We start from the raw sequence: 17,206 nt of genomic DNA, 5'->3' as shown, positions 1-17,206 counted from the left end.
GAAATGTGCAGCGCCATCTCTCAGCGCTCTGAGAACTAAGTCTTCCATGTTGGTTCGGTACAGAAAACAAAACCGCGGCCCAGCGTTGGGTTAAAACGGCTGCGCTTTGTTTGAAAAGAGAAATGCTGATGCACTCTTGCACTACGCTGTCCACTATGCAAAGACGCTATGATGCATGCCAGAACCAGGTGCGTTCCAGCTTTTCGCTTTTTTATTTTTTTTTACTTTGTCCTAATGTTCACCAAATGCCATGTCATCGAGGTATCGTGTCAGCACACCGATCAGTGCACAGGTTTCGCTTTCTGCGCTGATTTTTCAGAAAGCTTTCTGGGTGATTTGTGTTTAAATTCAGATAGGGACCACAGCCTTTTTTATCTGTGATCAAAATTAGAAGCCAATTTCGTGCATTTATTAACTCTCAGCTTGCGCATAATCAGTCGGACGAGACTTATTCAGTTTTAGCGGCCTACGCCTGTGTTCCTCAAGCGTGTATTCCAATCGCGAAGAAGCACGTTCATTAATGTGCAGGCAAATCGTGTCCGTGGGCACTCAGTGCGCTCCATCTACAAACCTCGATACCTCGACCCATTGCAAACTAAGTGCACTCGAAGAACCACACGCCGATTACTGCTTAGTTTGCGACTTATTCAGTTAATTTTTTCCTGTGTTCAATTAGTTATAGAAGGGCTAGCAAGCTCTCTGGATCATGCGATTGTTGCAAGATCCCACGCACACTTTTCTTATAATGTTGTGCGATCGCACCCGCATATATCTTGTGCACGTTCATTCGCCTTTGTGAAGCAGTACACCCTACATATTAAAACTAAGGTGCGAATGCTTTATTTTTTTAGGATTCTCACATTCAATATCTGTGGCGACGACAGTCTGTGGAAAAAAAATAATCAAAATTGGATAATGTACAGCTACTTTATTGTGAAGGAGAGATGCCTTTCCAAACTAGTAAGTACATGCGACACTGTTCTGAAAGCGCTTCAGGCTGTCTGATTTTATTATCGTTGTGTCAAGCTCCAATAGCTTGTTTCGTAAGAAAGCCATATGTCTAGGTTTGGCAGCAAGCGAGTGTCCGAACATGCGAATTTCACCCCTGCACACACAGTTTGACCAGCGTATCAAGTCTGTGCATGTGCCTATACTGCTGTAGCATCTTTCTCAGTGCACGTTAAACTCCAGATGGTCGAAATTTCCGGCGCCCTTCACTACAGCGTCCCTCATAGCCTCAGTCGCTTTGGGATGTTAAACCCATAAACCAAACCATATAATCAAGCACGCGCTTCATAGCAGCGGGGAATAAAGATCCGTGCTACCGTCAGTGCTGTTACTTAAACAGGTTGAGAGATCGTGATTTCTTCTTTGCGCAACTTTTTTTCCTAGATTTTCTCACAACATATTGTTGCAAAATAAGGATATCGTTGTTGCAAAATAAGGATTCAATGTTGGAAATACGAAATCTGAAAACAAAAAAAAAATTGTCTTTCCTAACAATATTTTATTTGTTTTATTTATTTGTACCTAACAAGCCCTGAAGAGCATGGGTGAGGGAGGCATATTGAAAAAGGAATATGCGGAAATAATAAACCATAATAACGGTAAGGACGCGGTACAAGGCAAATACATGATAGGAGCAAAACGGAGTTAAAATATAAATTTGCCTACTTTCCTCTTTTTAATATCGATTGATAACATCGCAATACTGGCGTCAACTGCGTCTTAAGCAAGACGTGGTTTCAATGAATTGTGGCGAAAATCAACCGGCGCCGGGCTCTGAAACGGTGAAATTGAGAACCGTGGATGCGCATTGCACATTGCAGTAAAGGAATGGCGTTAGGCAGCTGGTTGAGGGTCTTGTGTGATTATACTGCAATGCACGGCGCTCTTGGCATCGGAGCAAACGAAAATTTGCACTGTCACAGAAGTTTGTAAACACATCTGTGCACTCAGCGCAAAATAATCGCTCGCTACCCTGCCAGATGAATTTGCATTCATCTGAAAATAAAATAGTCATGATAATGTGTGATGCTTGAACCAGTGCTTTAATGCACGCATTAAAAAAACAACGGCACAGGGTTCGGCTCTCCAATGCACTTTTGAGTGCCGATTCTTGCTATCATCAGCACCACACTTCAAGCGAAGCTGAGCATGAGGCAGGAGTAAGCTGGCGCTTACTGAAAGCACCTACATTTCATAAAAGATGAGCTGTCACAAGCAACGCTGTCACAAGCACAAGCAACGCGGCATCTGAAGCTCGCCTTTTGAAATTCCACACGCAAGATTCATGGCATCTATACCGGTATCAAGAAAGCATGCATAGAAAATGATGCACCAGCTCGACGAGCTCAACCGAACCAAGATGGAAACCGGAAGCTGTGGGCGCGGTGTTGCTAGACCGCCAAGCAATTTCGCATATCGTCTATTTCTTTACGAACAAATCTTCCCAATCCTTCTAAATTGAGTGCTCTGGAAGAACTCCGGCAGTATAGATTTCCTCACGCGCATAGTGGTTTGTCTCGTGCACAATGTCCTCAGTCAGTTTGTCAGTAAAAAACAGTCCAACTCGCAAGTTAGGTCGAACGTGCTTACTTAGGTTACGGGTTCGAGGCAGTGAACGGAATGGGTGTGAAGGCTCGTCAGACTGTGGTCAGACTCGTGGTCAGTCGTGGTCAGACTGTGGTCAGGCTCGTCAGACTGCCAGACTCGTCAGACGTGGTATCTTGTCACCAGAGCCACTGGCAGTAGCGCAGTCATCATCTTCATCGCTGCTCCCACTTGATTTTTCTTCGTCATCTGGTGGGGGCACATAGTTTAAGCTTGTCAGTTTTTGCCGTACAATGCACACGGCGAGAACGCAGCCATGCTGAGCTGCCACCAGCCTGTAAACAGAACAACAGAACGCTCAGATGCTTGCTTCTGCCAAAGCTTCAAAGCGGTTATGGGCTGCCCACTAGTTTAACAATTTACAAACTGTGGTGGCGCAAAGCTCCAAGAGACCAGACGAGGCTACATTGACGGGGTATCATGAACGCCCCTTTATTCCAATGACTGTTGCTTATATACAGATGAGATGAATGATTGGTAGCACCCCCTATACATACACAACACAAACGTATGAAAAAAACTAGTGTAGTGTATGTCTAAGAGTAGTGCGTCCTGTGTAACAAGCCAAGAGGCGCACAATTCAACCATGGGGAAGCTTGTCAGGCCGTGCCTGACAGTTGAACCCTATGGCCGAGAAGTGTTGTCGGGCGGGGCCCAACTAAGAGTAGTGCGTCCTGTGTAACAAGCCAAGAGGCGCACAATTCAACCATGGGGAAGCTTGTCAGGCCGTGCCTGACAGTTGAACCCTATGGCCGAGAAGTGTTGTCGGGCGGGGCCCAACTAAGAGTAGTGCGTCCTGTGTAACAAGCCAAGAGGCGCACAATTCAACCATGGGGAAGCTTGTCAGGCCGTGCCTGACAGTTGAACCCTATGGCCGAGAAGTGTTGTCGGGCGGGGCCCAACTAAGAGTAGTGCGTCCTGTGTAACAAGCCAAGAGGCGCACAATTCAACCATGGGGAAGCTTGTCAGGCCGTGCCTGACAGTTGAACCCTATGGCCGAGAAGTGTTGTTGGGCGGGGCCCAACTAAGAGTAGTGCGTCCTGTGTAACAAGCCAAGAGGCGCACAATTCAACCATGGGGAAGCTTGTCAGGCCGTGCCTGACAGTTGAACCCTATGGCCGAGAAGTGTTGTCGGGCGGGGCCCAACTAAGAGTAGTGCGTCCTGTGTAACAAGCCAAGAGGCGCACAATTCAACCATGGGGAAGCTTGTCAGGCCGTGCCTGACAGTTGAACCCTATGGCCGAGAAGTGTTGTCGGGCGGGGCCCAACTAAGAGTAGTGCGTCCTGTGTAACAAGCCAACAGGCGCACAATTCAACCATGGGGAAGCTTGTCAGGCCGTGCCTGACAGTTGAACCCTATGGCCGAGAAGTGTTGTCGGGCGGGGCCCAACTAAGAGTAGTGCGTCCTGTGTAACAAGCCAACAGGCGCACAATTCAACCATGGGGAAGCTTGTCAGGCCGTGCCTGACAGTTGAACCCTATGGCCGAGAAGTGTTGTCGGGCGGGGCCCAACTAAGAGTAGTGCGTCCTGTGTAACAAGCCAACAGGCGCACAATTCAACCATGGGGAAGCTTGTCAGGCCGTGCCTGACAGTTGAACCCTATGGCCGAGAAGTGTTGTCGGGCGGGGCCCAACTAAGAGTAGTGCGTCCTGTGTAACAAGCCAACAGGCGCACAATTCAACCATGGGGAAGCTTGTCAGGCCGTGCCTGACAGTTGAACCCTATGGCCGAGAAGTGTTGTCGGGCGGGGCCCAACTAAGAGTAGTGCGTCCTGTGTAACAAGCCAAGAGGCGCACAATTCAACCATGGGGAAGCTTGTCAGGCCGTGCCTGACAGTTGAACCCTATGGCCGAGAAGTGTTGTCGGGCGGGGCCCAACTAAGAGTAGTGCGTCCTGTGTAACAAGCCAAGAGGCGCACAATTCAACCATGGGGAAGCTTGTCAGGCCGTGCCTGACAGTTGAACCCTATGGCCGAGAAGTGTTGTCGGGCGGGGCCCAACTAAGAGTAGTGCGTCCTGTGTAACAAGCCAAGAGGCGCACAATTCAACCATGGGGAAGCTTGTCAGGCCGTGCCTGACAGTTGAACCCTATGGCCGAGAAGTGTTGTCGGGCGGGGCCCAACTAAGAGTAGTGCGTCCTGTGTAACAAGCCAAGAGGCGCACAATTCAACCATGGGGAAGCTTGTCAGGCCGTGCCTGACAGTTGAACCCTATGGCCGAGAAGTGTTGTCGGGCGGGGCCCAACTAAGAGTAGTGCGTCCTGTGTAACAAGCCAAGAGGCGCACAATTCAACCATGGGGAAGCTTGTCAGGCCGTGCCTGACAGTTGAACCCTATGGCCGAGAAGTGGTGTCGGGCGGGGCCCAACTAAGAGTAGTGCGTCCTGTGTAACAAGCCAACAGGCGCACAATTCAACCATGGGGAAGCTTGTCAGGCCGTGCCTGACAGTTGAACCCTATGGCTGAGTAGTGTTGTCTGGTGGTGTCCAACTAAGGACCACAAAGGGCTAGCCTCCAAGTTGACTCAAACAAGTAAGGTATATGCAAAGAGAAATGCTGTCACACCACCCAGAATGCTGTACAATGAAAAATTTTGGCGAATGTGTTCGGGAATACTGCCACCTGATTGAGGTCAGCCAGTGATTTCGTCTGCACCTGGGATGCCTGTTGCTTTTGCATCATCCTGTCACATCATCGCGCACGCCGGTGGCCTGGGTGCGATTCCCACCTTAACCCCAATTTTCTTTTCTTGTTTTTCTTTTCTTACTATTCCAATGTCTTATGATGTCACATACCTAGTAACATAAAAAAAATTATAAAAAATAGTAGCCTGGAGACTGCACACTGTGCATTTGTGTGTATGTATATGTGGCAAACTGCTGTGCAGGTTTGAGAAGCTGGACATTACGCCCAAGAGTGCGCAGAAGATCAAGCCCGTGCTGGAGCGGTGGATGCGGGAGGCGGAGGAACGGCTGCAGTCCGGCGGCAGCCATGCCCTGGCAGACCTGGTGGGCAGTGGGGCCGAGCCAGCCAAGAAGCGCAAGCAGCGCACCTCCTTCACACCAGCCGCCCTGGAGGTGCTCAACCGCTTCTTCGAGAAGAGCACCCACCCTACGGGTGAGCACTGCTTGGATCTGAGAAAGTTGGCTTTGAGGAAAGGAAATGGCGCAGTAACTGTCTCACATATCTCGGTGGACACTGGAAGGGCACTCCGCCGGGGGAGGAATGAAGGAGGGAGTGAAAGAAGGGAAAAACGCAGCACAAGGCTGCCTCTGCTTTTCACTTCCATTGAAACGCAGCTGTCATGGTTGGTTTCGAACCCGGGAACTCCTGCTCAGTAGCCGAGCGCCCATAACCACTCAGCTACCGCGGCAGGTAACCCATGATTTGTGCTGTATGGTACTTTCTTTTTGCAACATCACAAGTCATTCAGATGCTGGAACAGAACGTGTTGCTTGGCGACGCACAGTACAACATAAGTGATAAAAAAAATGGGGTGGGAAGGGGGTGGGGGGGAGGGCATTTTGCCAGAAAATGTGTTATTCAAAGCCATTAAAAAAAATGGGACTCAGGATGCAATATAAAGCCCTTTATTGACACTTCATAAAGAATGTAGTTGGAGCAGGAGCTCCTTTAATAATGCTTGCTGCTATTGCCCACATTTGCGTTGTTCTTAGTGTAGAAGAAACTGGTCCGAGCAAAATCATTGGGTCAGGAGGGCCTACTGATTGCATTGATGGATAACTTTAAAGTGAGTTGGTGCTGCCCACCCACACAGGACAAGGACAGTGAAAAATTTCATTTAAGTGGAAGCTTAGTTGTCGTGGAATCAGGCCAGAACATTGACAGATTCGACTGGGTAGTTCATGCACAGCTTTTATATTTCAAAAATTTGTAAGCTTCAGTCTTTTGGTGTTTTGAAACCAGCGCCGTGGTACAATTTTTGTGATACTTTCGCCTACTTTCATGGCCCGCCAAAAGCATATAGTAGTGCCTAGCTCGGGATAACAAGTCTAGATGTGACTGCTTTCAGTTCTGCCCGTGCAGCGTGGCTCTATGGCTGCTAATTCTAGTGCCCATTCGATAGTTCAAACTCCGCGTTAATTTGAACAATTTTCCAGTCCCCTTCGAGTTCGAGTTAGTGAGCTTTTACTCCGCTCCAAAACAAACTGCAGTGACTCAATCTTTCAGAATTTCATGTTTAAATTTTTACTTCATGCGGGACGCTGGATACTACCAGTGCCAGGGCATTCAGATTGGGAAAATTTTTTAAACGTGGTTGCCCTGCTTCTTGCACTCTGCCGCACAGCAGAACCAGCACTTGGAGAAGACTGCACACTGGCCCACATACCATGATAAAAAGCTGAGGTGCAAGCTGTGTATTGTGTTATAATCGCGACATTAACCTGAGAAGTGCGATGCACACCTCTACATCTGTAAAGACTGGCATTGTTCCAATGTGTTTTATGCAAACTATTTGTTTTCACTGAACTCATCGATCTACACATTTCACATCCACCAGGTCCCAAAGTTTCCATTTGGAATCGTGAAAAAAAAAGGAGAGAAAAGGCTGAGCCCATTGATGTTATCTTTTGTGAAATACCTTCATCCTAAAAACGCTCAAATCTCTGTGTGTCAATTTCTTATTGCAAACAGTCTTAATTTGGATCTGAAAGGGTTAAAAATTAGCTGCAACTGTTTCAGCCCGAACTGGATGCGCAGCCTTGATAGTACACAACCTTGCTAGTACAAATGCGCTTTCAGTCTCCCGTCGACACATGCTCTGCTAAGCATTGTTCTTTTAAAGATGAGCCGCATCTGTTTCAGCCAAAGCTGGGCATGCACAGACGCAACCTTGATGGCTCGAACACCCTCTGGTCTTCCTGGTGCTGCAGTTTGTGAGCAGTGTGGAGCAGGAATCGCAGCCGATAACAGATCCCATTTGGGTAGGAAGTTTCAGAAAGTTCAGCCTCAGGATTGGCATCATGTTTGGCTTCATGTTCGCCACATTTTCCCGATGATATTTGCCAGAACGTGTTGAGAATGGAAGCTAAAAACTCTTCACATTGAACACGCGCACACCCTGTCCGTCTTGCCCTGTGGGTGCAAGTAGATTCAGTCCAACTGAAAGTTATGCGTGAACAAAAATAATCCGGATCTCTTTCTTGTTAACCATCATTGGTTTCACATGCTTCACGTTTTTGCACTTTCACCAGTGCGGCAGGTGGTTTTTCTCATGTCGGTTTCTTTGTGCTATCCTGTGACGCCACTTGCCCGGTGTGATGGCTACCTTTGTGGTTGCGCACTCCTAACATTACAGTAGTGGTTTTTGAGAAAAAGCAATGGCACATTAAATGTCTCACTTCTCTTTAGCACCGTAATAAAGGGAGAAAGGTGGGAGTGAACGAAGAGATAGGTGCCTTAGTAGAGGAATAATTTCGATTACCAGGGGATACTCAACATGCGCTGTCCTTGCACAGCACATGGGTGCATTTTGCGTTTCGCCCCCATCGATATGCGGCCACCGCATTCAGGTTTGAACCCGGGTACTCCGGCTTAGTAGTCGAGTGTCCTAACCACTGAGCAACTGCAGCGGGTGCACACTCCTCACAACATAATTAGGAGGTGCAAAGGTGCAAGAGTGAGAACTGAAAAATAGGAAAGTGGAATGGGAGCATTATAACATGCTTTCTTTCTCAGAAAATGCTGGTCGTTGAAACCACTAGCACTGCTTGCTTACTTTTGTTTTGCAAAACCCTTTTGCATAGCAAAATATTATCTTGCCCAGCATCCTTAGGCAGCAAAGCAAACATCACTTTCTCTGTTGCCAACCATCTTGGTGCAGGGGCCGAGATGACAGAGCTGGCCGAGCAGCTCAGCTACGACCGTGAAGTGGTGCGTGTCTGGTTCTGCAACAAGCGTCAGGCCTATAAAAACACTGTCAAGAGGTTGAAGGTGGGCGGCGGAGTAGATGGTCCCCTGCCGCTGTCAGAAGGCACTTCGGACTCCCTGGGCAGTGTGCCGCCCAGCAGCAATGCGCCGGAGGCATCGGCCAGCCCCATGGATTGTGCAGAGGGCAACACGTTATGAGCCTCGTGTGTGTGCGTACCCTGTCCAGATGCCAGCTGTGCTCCACTGCAGTGCTGCCGCCTGTGTGGACTTTCACATACCGAGGGTGAACAGACAAGTCTGTGAACACCAGTGTGCCACCCGCACCCCGACATCTGCAAAAGTGCCAGGCTCATGTACTACAAGTGCTGTTGTAGTGACAGCCAGAGTCAAGTACCTGCTAGGAAGGACAGCATCTCTTTACCATTTTTGTCACAGAACCGGTGCAGCTGTGCATCTGCAAAATCTGATGATGCGTTAGCCCAAAAGGTGTCAAGACAACCAGAGCCAAGTCGACTAGACTGTGCGACTCGAACAAAAAGGCAGCCGCCTCTTCCTAAAAGGAAGGAATGGATCAACCTTTATTGTCGTGCTTGCACGGACGACTTATGCATCTTGCTGGCGGACTGCCGGGAAGCTCGGCAGCGCCAGTACCTCATCTCTAGAGTGCCTCTGATACTCATTTTTACACCTGTTAAGGGCAGTGGTGTGAAGCCTGTCACTTGCGTATGTACATGCATGTCATCGTCACACTTTTACTCTTTGCTTTAGAGCTTGCCGGCCAGCTTGACTCATTGTCGGAGGACAAAGAATTTTTTTATGTCTGCCAGCTATAAGTAGCACCCTAAAGGGTCACAGGATACAGCTGTCAGCTGTTTCAAGTCCATCTTTTCATTTAGGTTTGTATATTTGTTGTATATCTTCATTATGGCTCAGATGTGGTTTCAATTCTGCAGGCCAGGGATGAAGTACTTCTTCGTGTTGCACTCAGGGTAGTCCAGGACTTCTTCATAAACTAACTACAAGAAGAACAGGCTCTGAAGCCGCCAATTTAATAGATACAAATGTACAGCTAGCTGCCTGGAATGCAGGCTTGAAGGCCCGAGGATTGGAGTGAGAATATATGGAAATGGGAACACTGCTCTCTCATATGGTACTACAATGTATGATAGCTAAGTGGTAATGAATGTCTGCTGGACAACAGCGAAGCATTCTCTCTTGTCACATGTCTTGAAGAACGCAGTTTTTCCTTAACAGTGCACTATGTAACCTACACAGCCTCTCCATTTTCATTCGCTGCAAGACCATAAGTATACAGAAATCTATTAGCTGACCGATATTTCGGACTCCAATAATTCGGACTAGCGCGATATTTCGGACTTCGCTAAGGAACCGTCGCGTACCTCATAGGAACGTGTACATTTTCACGACCAGTATTTTGGACTTTGCAGTCTAAAAGTTCGAATTTTCGGACTAAAATAGACACTAACAATATTGCGGTGATCGTTTTTCAACCGAAAGTTTGTTACTACCAACCTGTTTGCCGCCGCTGTGAAAGGCACCATCTTGGATTTAAACGGAATTGGCTCGGCGGGCGCAATCGGGCTGGCTTGGATAGGCTTGGCTATTTGTTCTCCATCGTTGCCATTCGAGATAATGAGATGCATTGCCATCGAGATGGCCTGCAAAGGGCGCGCCATGCATAGAGTTTCTTACTGTTACCTAGAGGGAAAGCTGGAGGCGCTGCCCTTCAGCCACTATGGACGCTCAAAGCATCATGGGACGGTGAGCTACTTGTTGCGGGACAGTCGTATTTTTTCGAGAACACGGAGTGGCACTACTAAGATGTTTCATTCCAAAAACGCTGTTCATGTGTGCACAGACGACTTTCGCGCGAACGCAGTGTGCAAAACCCATAGTAGTGAAAACGGAACGACACACGACTCCAATCAAAGGTTTAACTTTTTCGAAATGGCATTAAAAAACCTCTTAATGTATCTAAGCAACAACATTTTTTTTAAAACATCTTTACTTTTAAAAATGCGCTTGTTAATTACGAAATATTAGTTTTTGTAGTGTTCATTACTTCGCCAATAGGAAAGCTAGCCATCTCTTATTTTGCGCAAACTTTGCATTTACATGCTTTTCTGCTCGTTTGTTGCATTTTACAGACAGGATATTTAATGTTACGACATTCGTAGTTATCGAACAGCTTTATTTTTGCATTACTTTTTGGCCAAAAGTTGTAGTTCTGCAGTCGGTAGCTCACCGCCCCATGATGCTCCGAGTGTCCATGGTGGCTGAAGTGGTCTCGAGGGGCCTCCATGCAAACTCCCATAGACGGGTTGCCAGCTTTCCCTCTAGGTAATAGTAAGAAACTCTACGGCTGAAGTGGTCTCGAGGGGTCTCCATCCAAACTGCCATAGACGGGTTGCCAGCTTTCCCTCTAGGTAATAGTAAGAAACTATGGCTGAAGTGGTCTCGAGAGGCCTCCATGCAAACTCCCATAGACGGGTTGCCAGCTTTCCCTTTAGGTAATAGTAAGAAACTATGGCTGAAGTGGTCTCGAGAGGCCTCCATGCAAACTCCCATAGACGGGTTGCCAGCTTTCCCTCGAGGTAATAGTAAGAAACTCTATGGCTGAAGTGGTCTCGAGGGGTCTCCATGCACACTCCCATAGACGGGTTGCCAGCTTTCCCTCTAGGTAATAGTAAGAAACTATGGCTGAAGTGGTCTCGAGAGACCTCCATGCAAACTTCCATAGACGGGTTGCCAGCTTTCCCTCTAGGTAATAGTAAGAAACTCTATGGCTGAAGTGGTCTCGAGGGGTCTCCATGCACACTCCCATAGACGGGTTGCCAGCTTTCCCTCTAGGTAATAGTAAGAAACTATGGCTGAAGTGGTCTCGAGAGACCTCCATGCAAACTCCCATAGACGGGTTGCCAGCTTTCCCTCTAGGTAATAGTAAGAAACTCTACGGCACCATGTCGCGTGATCGCATTGAAAACAGTACAGCGGGAAAGCAGCAGCTTCCGCCGTGGCTTGGATGACGCACCCCGCGGTGCGGGGCAGCAAACGCGGTAAGGGGGGGGACTGCATTCGGAGGCGCTTGCTTCCGCCCGCGTCTTCCCGTGGGTTACCTCTCGGTCTTTGCGAACGTCATTGCCCCATGCAAACCGGCTGTTCTTGCTTTGCGCAGCGAGTGCATTCATTCGCGGCATGACCGTGGCTGCGTCGCACTATCTGGTATCATGATGCAATAGGGTGCAAGCATGAGGAAAGCATGGCTATGACTCATATAGAGTAATATTATCGCTTGCTGGCGGAACATGGGGAGCGGTGGTTTTCGTCCGCTGAGTCCGGAAAATCGGTCGGCGACTGTATTTACTGATAAGATTATCCTGCTAAATAACTGGGGGTAATTTGCAGCAAGCAAAGGATGACCTGAACATGCAAAGTACCTTATTTCATTAGGCTTAAAAATATTATGAACAAAACTGAAGTGATGTACTGGAAGAGGAGCAGAGGCAGTGAGGTAGTACATTTATCTAGGCCAACTTTACTAATCTTTGAAGATCTAGGCCATCAGAAAAAAAAAACAGCTGGAGAGTAAGAATCGGCAGAAGTGCATTTGGGAGGCATTGCCAGGTTATAAACAGCAGCTTGGTGATGCTACCACGCCAGGAGTTCACAACATGCATCTGACGAGTAGCTTCCTATAGGGCCGAACCTTGTGAATGAAAAATTCCAGAATTCTGCCGAGAGCAGCACAGTAAACTGTGGGACAGGAATTGATAGGAGCAACACAAAAGGGACACTGAGGATAGCTCCATCCAGTTTTGTTCGTTTCTTCATAAAATTCGTTCGATCATTTGTTTGCAGCTCTGTTGACATTTTTCAGCAGCAAAAGACATCTGTTGCTAGGAAATCTGAAGTTCAAGAATAAAACATTTTCTTTTCCAGCTCACCAGTTCGAACTTGCAATGCTGACGGCTATGTCGAGCGTGTTAGAGATTCTGTTTTTCTCAGAAGTAATAGCAGTATGCTTTAACCGCACAAAATAGTGCTGGAGAGTCACTCTATTTCACCGCATTTTGTGAAAAGGGCACACGGGAGTGACGCCTGCAATTCGTGTTTAGGTCTTCTATTGAAGCTCCGTTTTCAGTGCAAGCAGTCTCTTTGTCATTCAAACACCGTAATCAGTCAATATAAGCCTACTTCAGTTTAGTGTCCCTTGAAGTGAGAGTGGGTGAGTGGCATGAATTAGAGAAGAAGCACGATGTAAACATGCATTATCTCAAATCAAGAGGAGGAATTTGGGAAGGGCATGTAATGTGCCCGAGTGATAACCACTTGCGTGTCAAGAACTGTGAAAGAGTGGCTGCACAGGTGAAGGAAGTACCATAGGTGAGGCAGCAGAGGCTGCTTAGGGTAATGGAAGATCATCGGGGGAGGCCCTTGTCTTGCTATGAACATAACCCTGCTGCTGCCGGTGATGACAGGGATTGAATTAATGCTCTAAAGGACTCAAAATTCCTCAGTATATATGTTTGACTGTCCATTTTCCTGTAGCTTCCATCGTGAAGCTTATCCTGCAAAGCTTGGATTCTACGGCCTTGCCAGCACCTTGCTTCTTTGTGGTGCAGTTCGGTTGTGTGCTTTTGTTTGTGTCAGTGGGGAGTTCCCACTCCCATATATTCTTGCTCCACAGTCTGAGACGGAAGTCTAGACATGCTTGGTCTCTGCATTGGGCTCCTTTTCCGATGTTGAAAGATTTCTCTGCTATTTATTGTCACGGACTGCTTGCTACCTCACAGGAGATTGTTTACATTTGAGCTTAAACAGCATAGGGGCCTTGGCGTGGGTAAAAAAAACAGTGCCACTGTTACCATCTGACCCTGATGTGGACCACTGATCCCTGCTGTCATGCGGTCAAGCCAATGCTACACACTACAGAATTTCTCTCTGCAAATAACATGGTATAATCTAGATTTACACCAATTGCTTTACTGAATTTGGCTAGCATGGTCTTCCGTTACCTCTACCCCAAGCAATCACACACAGCCGATGGGACATCCCAAAAAAGTCCCAATATTCCACACCATAGCAGATTGTCCTTAGAATGTCGACAAATGAGTGTTCGGATTAAACTTTTCATGAATACTGTGCACATCTCCAATAGGGGCTGTTTAATTTTGGGCAGATGGAACAGTTTTGAACATATTCCTACTACATTTGGCAAACATAAGGTTAAAATTTCCATTAGCTACAACATCATGATCGGTGGCAGTGTAAATTGAAATTGGTATTAGGCAGTTGCATGCTCAGTTGGTGGAAATAAAGAGGCGTTTGAAATTGTGCTGATTTTACCTTTGCATCTTGCAGTTCACAGAACGTACCGAGCGAGTTTCCTTTCAGAGCTATTTATGCAATGACGCTAAGCGTATAGCACATGACCCCTTCCCTCCTCCCCCACTCCCCTTCCTACAGACTATCTATAGGTGCAGACTACGCAGCAATTTCTTTTTCAGTTTTGCACAATATAGAATGAGAAGCCCGATGCTTCTGGGTGCAGACAATTTAATGAAATTTTTCCAAAAATATTGAACTCTGTGAACTGTGTACTGGGCACCATGGTATACCAACATTGTTTTGCCCCGAAAACAAATATTCAGCGTTTCGAATGGGTATGATCTAGGTGCACTTTTATTTATTGTTTCTTGCTTAATTGTTCAAGAATCTTGGGACTTGCAAACCTGCACATTTTATGTATAGTAATCTGTGGCTGCCAAAAATGTCTTTAAGGATGCATTCAAAATACAAATGCCTATTCAACATTTTGCGGATGTTTGATGCTTCATTGGGATAGAATTTTTTGGAAACAGGACAGAAATGTAAAAAGAATTCCTGCAAGTACTTGCAAAAAACTGCAGGCAAGGTAGTACTTAATAGGCAAACAGATTTTAAAAAATGTGGGACCACAATTGTTTTGTAGTGTGCTTAAGCAGACTCGCCAGGGCTTTAATATGTATACAGTCGATTGGGGTGCAACTTGTTTCATTTGTCTAGTTGGAATCAAAGTCTTTGTTCAACTTGACTCTCTCTGAAATCATATGCATGAAATTACACTTTGCTCTGAACAGCTGTCAACTAGCCTGCAGATACTGATGTACTAGCTGATTAATCGAAACTAAATTTTTTTCATGCAAGAGCTGCTTTGTGAAGCTTTTAAGGTGCCTCCATTGACATGCGTTCTCATAAAGCATTGCTTATGTAATGCGATGATGTGTTACTATGAAAATGTGTTCCTGTCACAATAAAGTAATTTTTTATAGAAACGAACCTGCTCCTTGGCTGTTCAGACCTATTAATGTTATTGCACCTCACCACTCTCTCATGGGTGGGTGTGGTTTATATAATGTGTGGGGGCTTTGCCCCTCTTCTTCCTCTTTTGGTTGGCTTCCCCACAATGCACCCTGCTTAGCTTGGTTAGTTACCTTAACTAACACGGTAGGGGGCCAGTGTCGCAGCAACACGAGCGCCACGGATGGCATGATTGCTGCGTGTGGGGGAGACAGCTCTCTTCGGCTCGGGATTTCAGCGCGTGCGCATGTTCACCGCTTATGTCCAGAAAGGCTAAATACAGAGGTCTGTTTTCAGCCTTAGCTATTTCTATGCATTGGGTAAGAACGAACAGGCTATCATCTAAGTGCCTACCCTTTCTTAACCCATTCTGAAGTTCTCCGAGTATCCTATTACCTTCTACCCATGACTGCATTTTCAATTTCACTGCCTGCATTGCCAGCCTGTATACCACAGATGTTATTGTAATCGGTTGGAAGGATTTTCTGTTCATCTCATCTCCTTTTCCTTCGTATATTAAATAAATTTTACCCTGTCTCCAGCTGTGTGGAATTTGTTTATTTGTTATGACTGTTTCCAATGCTTTTGTTGCAGCATTTTTTTGCTTCTTGGGCAAAGTTCATTAATCAGCTTAATTGGAATTTCGTCTATCCCTGCGGATGTGGATTTAGGAATATTTGCTTCCACCCTTTTCCAGTTAAGACAAGTCAGTTCTAAGCTGTTCTCTATTGTGCTGTCCTGTGTTGCTCCCTCACTTGGGGAGATTACCCTATTGCCATTCTAAATGAAGCAGCTATAACTGACGTAATGTAGTTCGCAGCATCGTCTCCCTCTAAACATTTTCCCTCAGCATCTTTAATCTGTTCCTGCTTTCTTTGATTTGTTTTACCCAGCCAGCTTATACGATTCCAAAATTTTTTTGGCCCCCCTTTATTTGCATCGCAAACATCAGCCAGCCATTGATCAGAGGACTGCTTTATTTTAGCCTGGAGTGGGGAAGCCAACCAAAAGAGGAAGAAGAGGGGGCAAAGTCCCTACATCCCCCCAACCTCAAATATACCCTCGCCTGAAAGTACATGCTATGGAGGAGTCTCCTGGTCTTCAAGAACTTAAGGCAGGTCTTGCAGCGGAGGTCACACCGACAGCGTCCACGCAGTCTTCCGCGGTATTCCGAAGGCGGCGTGAAGGTGTCCGCGAAGAGAAGGCCGATTGAAAACTGCAGCCAGGATTCTGCAGTAGTCGCCAGGGTAACAGCAGCCGCAGGTGACTGCTGACTGGTCTCGCCACGGCTGCCCTGGATGGATGCGCCAAACAGCTAGATATACACCTTTCCAACCTGGGCGCTGCCATATTGTTTCCGGCGGCGGAGCCGGTTTCTAGTAGGGGTGTGCGAATATTCGAAATTTTCGAATATAATTCGAATATTATATTTTTAGTATTCGTATTCGATTCGAAATCCATGTATTCGTGTTGTTTCGAATATTCGACACGACGCGAATATTCGTATCTAGCCGATTATTCCATTGCGAGTACTGGCGTTCATTGCGGTCCGCAAGTCTTATCGACAGAAGAGCAAGGTTCCAGGCTAGTTGGTAAGGCATTTAAAGGAAGAAACAGCGCGACGAAACACGGACACACGAAGAAATGACACACACACGAGCGCTGTGTGTGCGTCTGCAGTGGCTATACCTGCGAGCTGGTATAGTCAGAGCTGTGCACGAAATACCTCGCAATACGTGCTGCCAGCGCTCGTGTGTTATTTCTTCGTGTGTCCGTGTTTCGTCGCGCTGTTTCTTCCTTTATCGACAGAGACATAATAACATGGCGGCACCCGTAGCAATGCCTAACGTTGGGCCATGCAGTAGCTGACAGCGCTGGTGAGCTTCTTTGTGGCTATACCTGCGAGCTGGTATAGTCAGAGCTGTGCACGAAATACCTCGCAATACGTGCCAGTTCAGTGCCAATTGAGAGGGCATTTTCTGTGGCTGGAGGAGTCGTTTCGGCTAGAAGGGAACTACTTCTGCCTGACCATGTGGAGCAGCCGGTTTTCCTTCACGACAACCTTTTATCTTCATCCCAGCAACATGCTTTTGTGCTTATGGCAAGCTAGCCTTGATCAAAGCTGTGTACTAGCCATCTTCTCTGATATTTCCACTCTTGTAAGAACAATGTTCGAGACTTGGATACTTTTTGCGCAGCCACACACACTTTTTGTGCTCATTTCAGCACTGATAGTTGAACTGTGATGTTCTTAGGTGCTCAAATACATGTTTCGTAATGGTTAAATGCGTCTGTCTTTGATTATTCGATATTCGATTTGATATTCGGAACCAAGTTTTCGTA

The 17,206-nt window shown here is 46.8% G+C and overlaps 1 protein-coding gene across 4 annotated transcripts in view; it reads left to right on the top strand.

Annotated features, from left to right (window-relative positions):
• pdm3 (POU-domain protein pdm3) overlaps positions 1 to 14,842 on the top strand; it is a 62,742-nt gene extending 47,900 nt beyond the window's left edge. For all 4 annotated transcript variants that reach the window (XM_089546307.1, XM_089546306.1, XM_089546305.1 and 1 more), the window contains 2 exons: positions 5,499 to 5,728; positions 8,457 to 14,842. In XM_089546307.1, the coding sequence (XP_089402433.1) occupies positions 5,499 to 5,728; positions 8,457 to 8,701 (475 nt within the window). In that variant the 3' untranslated portion in view covers positions 8,702 to 14,842. The remainder of the gene's footprint in view (positions 1 to 5,498; positions 5,729 to 8,456) is intronic.
• The last annotated feature ends 2,364 nt before the right edge of the window (positions 14,843 to 17,206 follow it).

The sequence above is a fragment of the Amblyomma mixtum genome, chromosome 5, assembly GCF_055824585.1.
Source record: "Amblyomma mixtum isolate Tamu chromosome 5, ASM5582458v1, whole genome shotgun sequence".
NCBI lineage: Eukaryota > Metazoa > Arthropoda > Arachnida > Ixodida > Ixodidae > Amblyomma > Amblyomma mixtum.
This window is presented reverse-complemented; position numbering and strand designations above follow the sequence as displayed.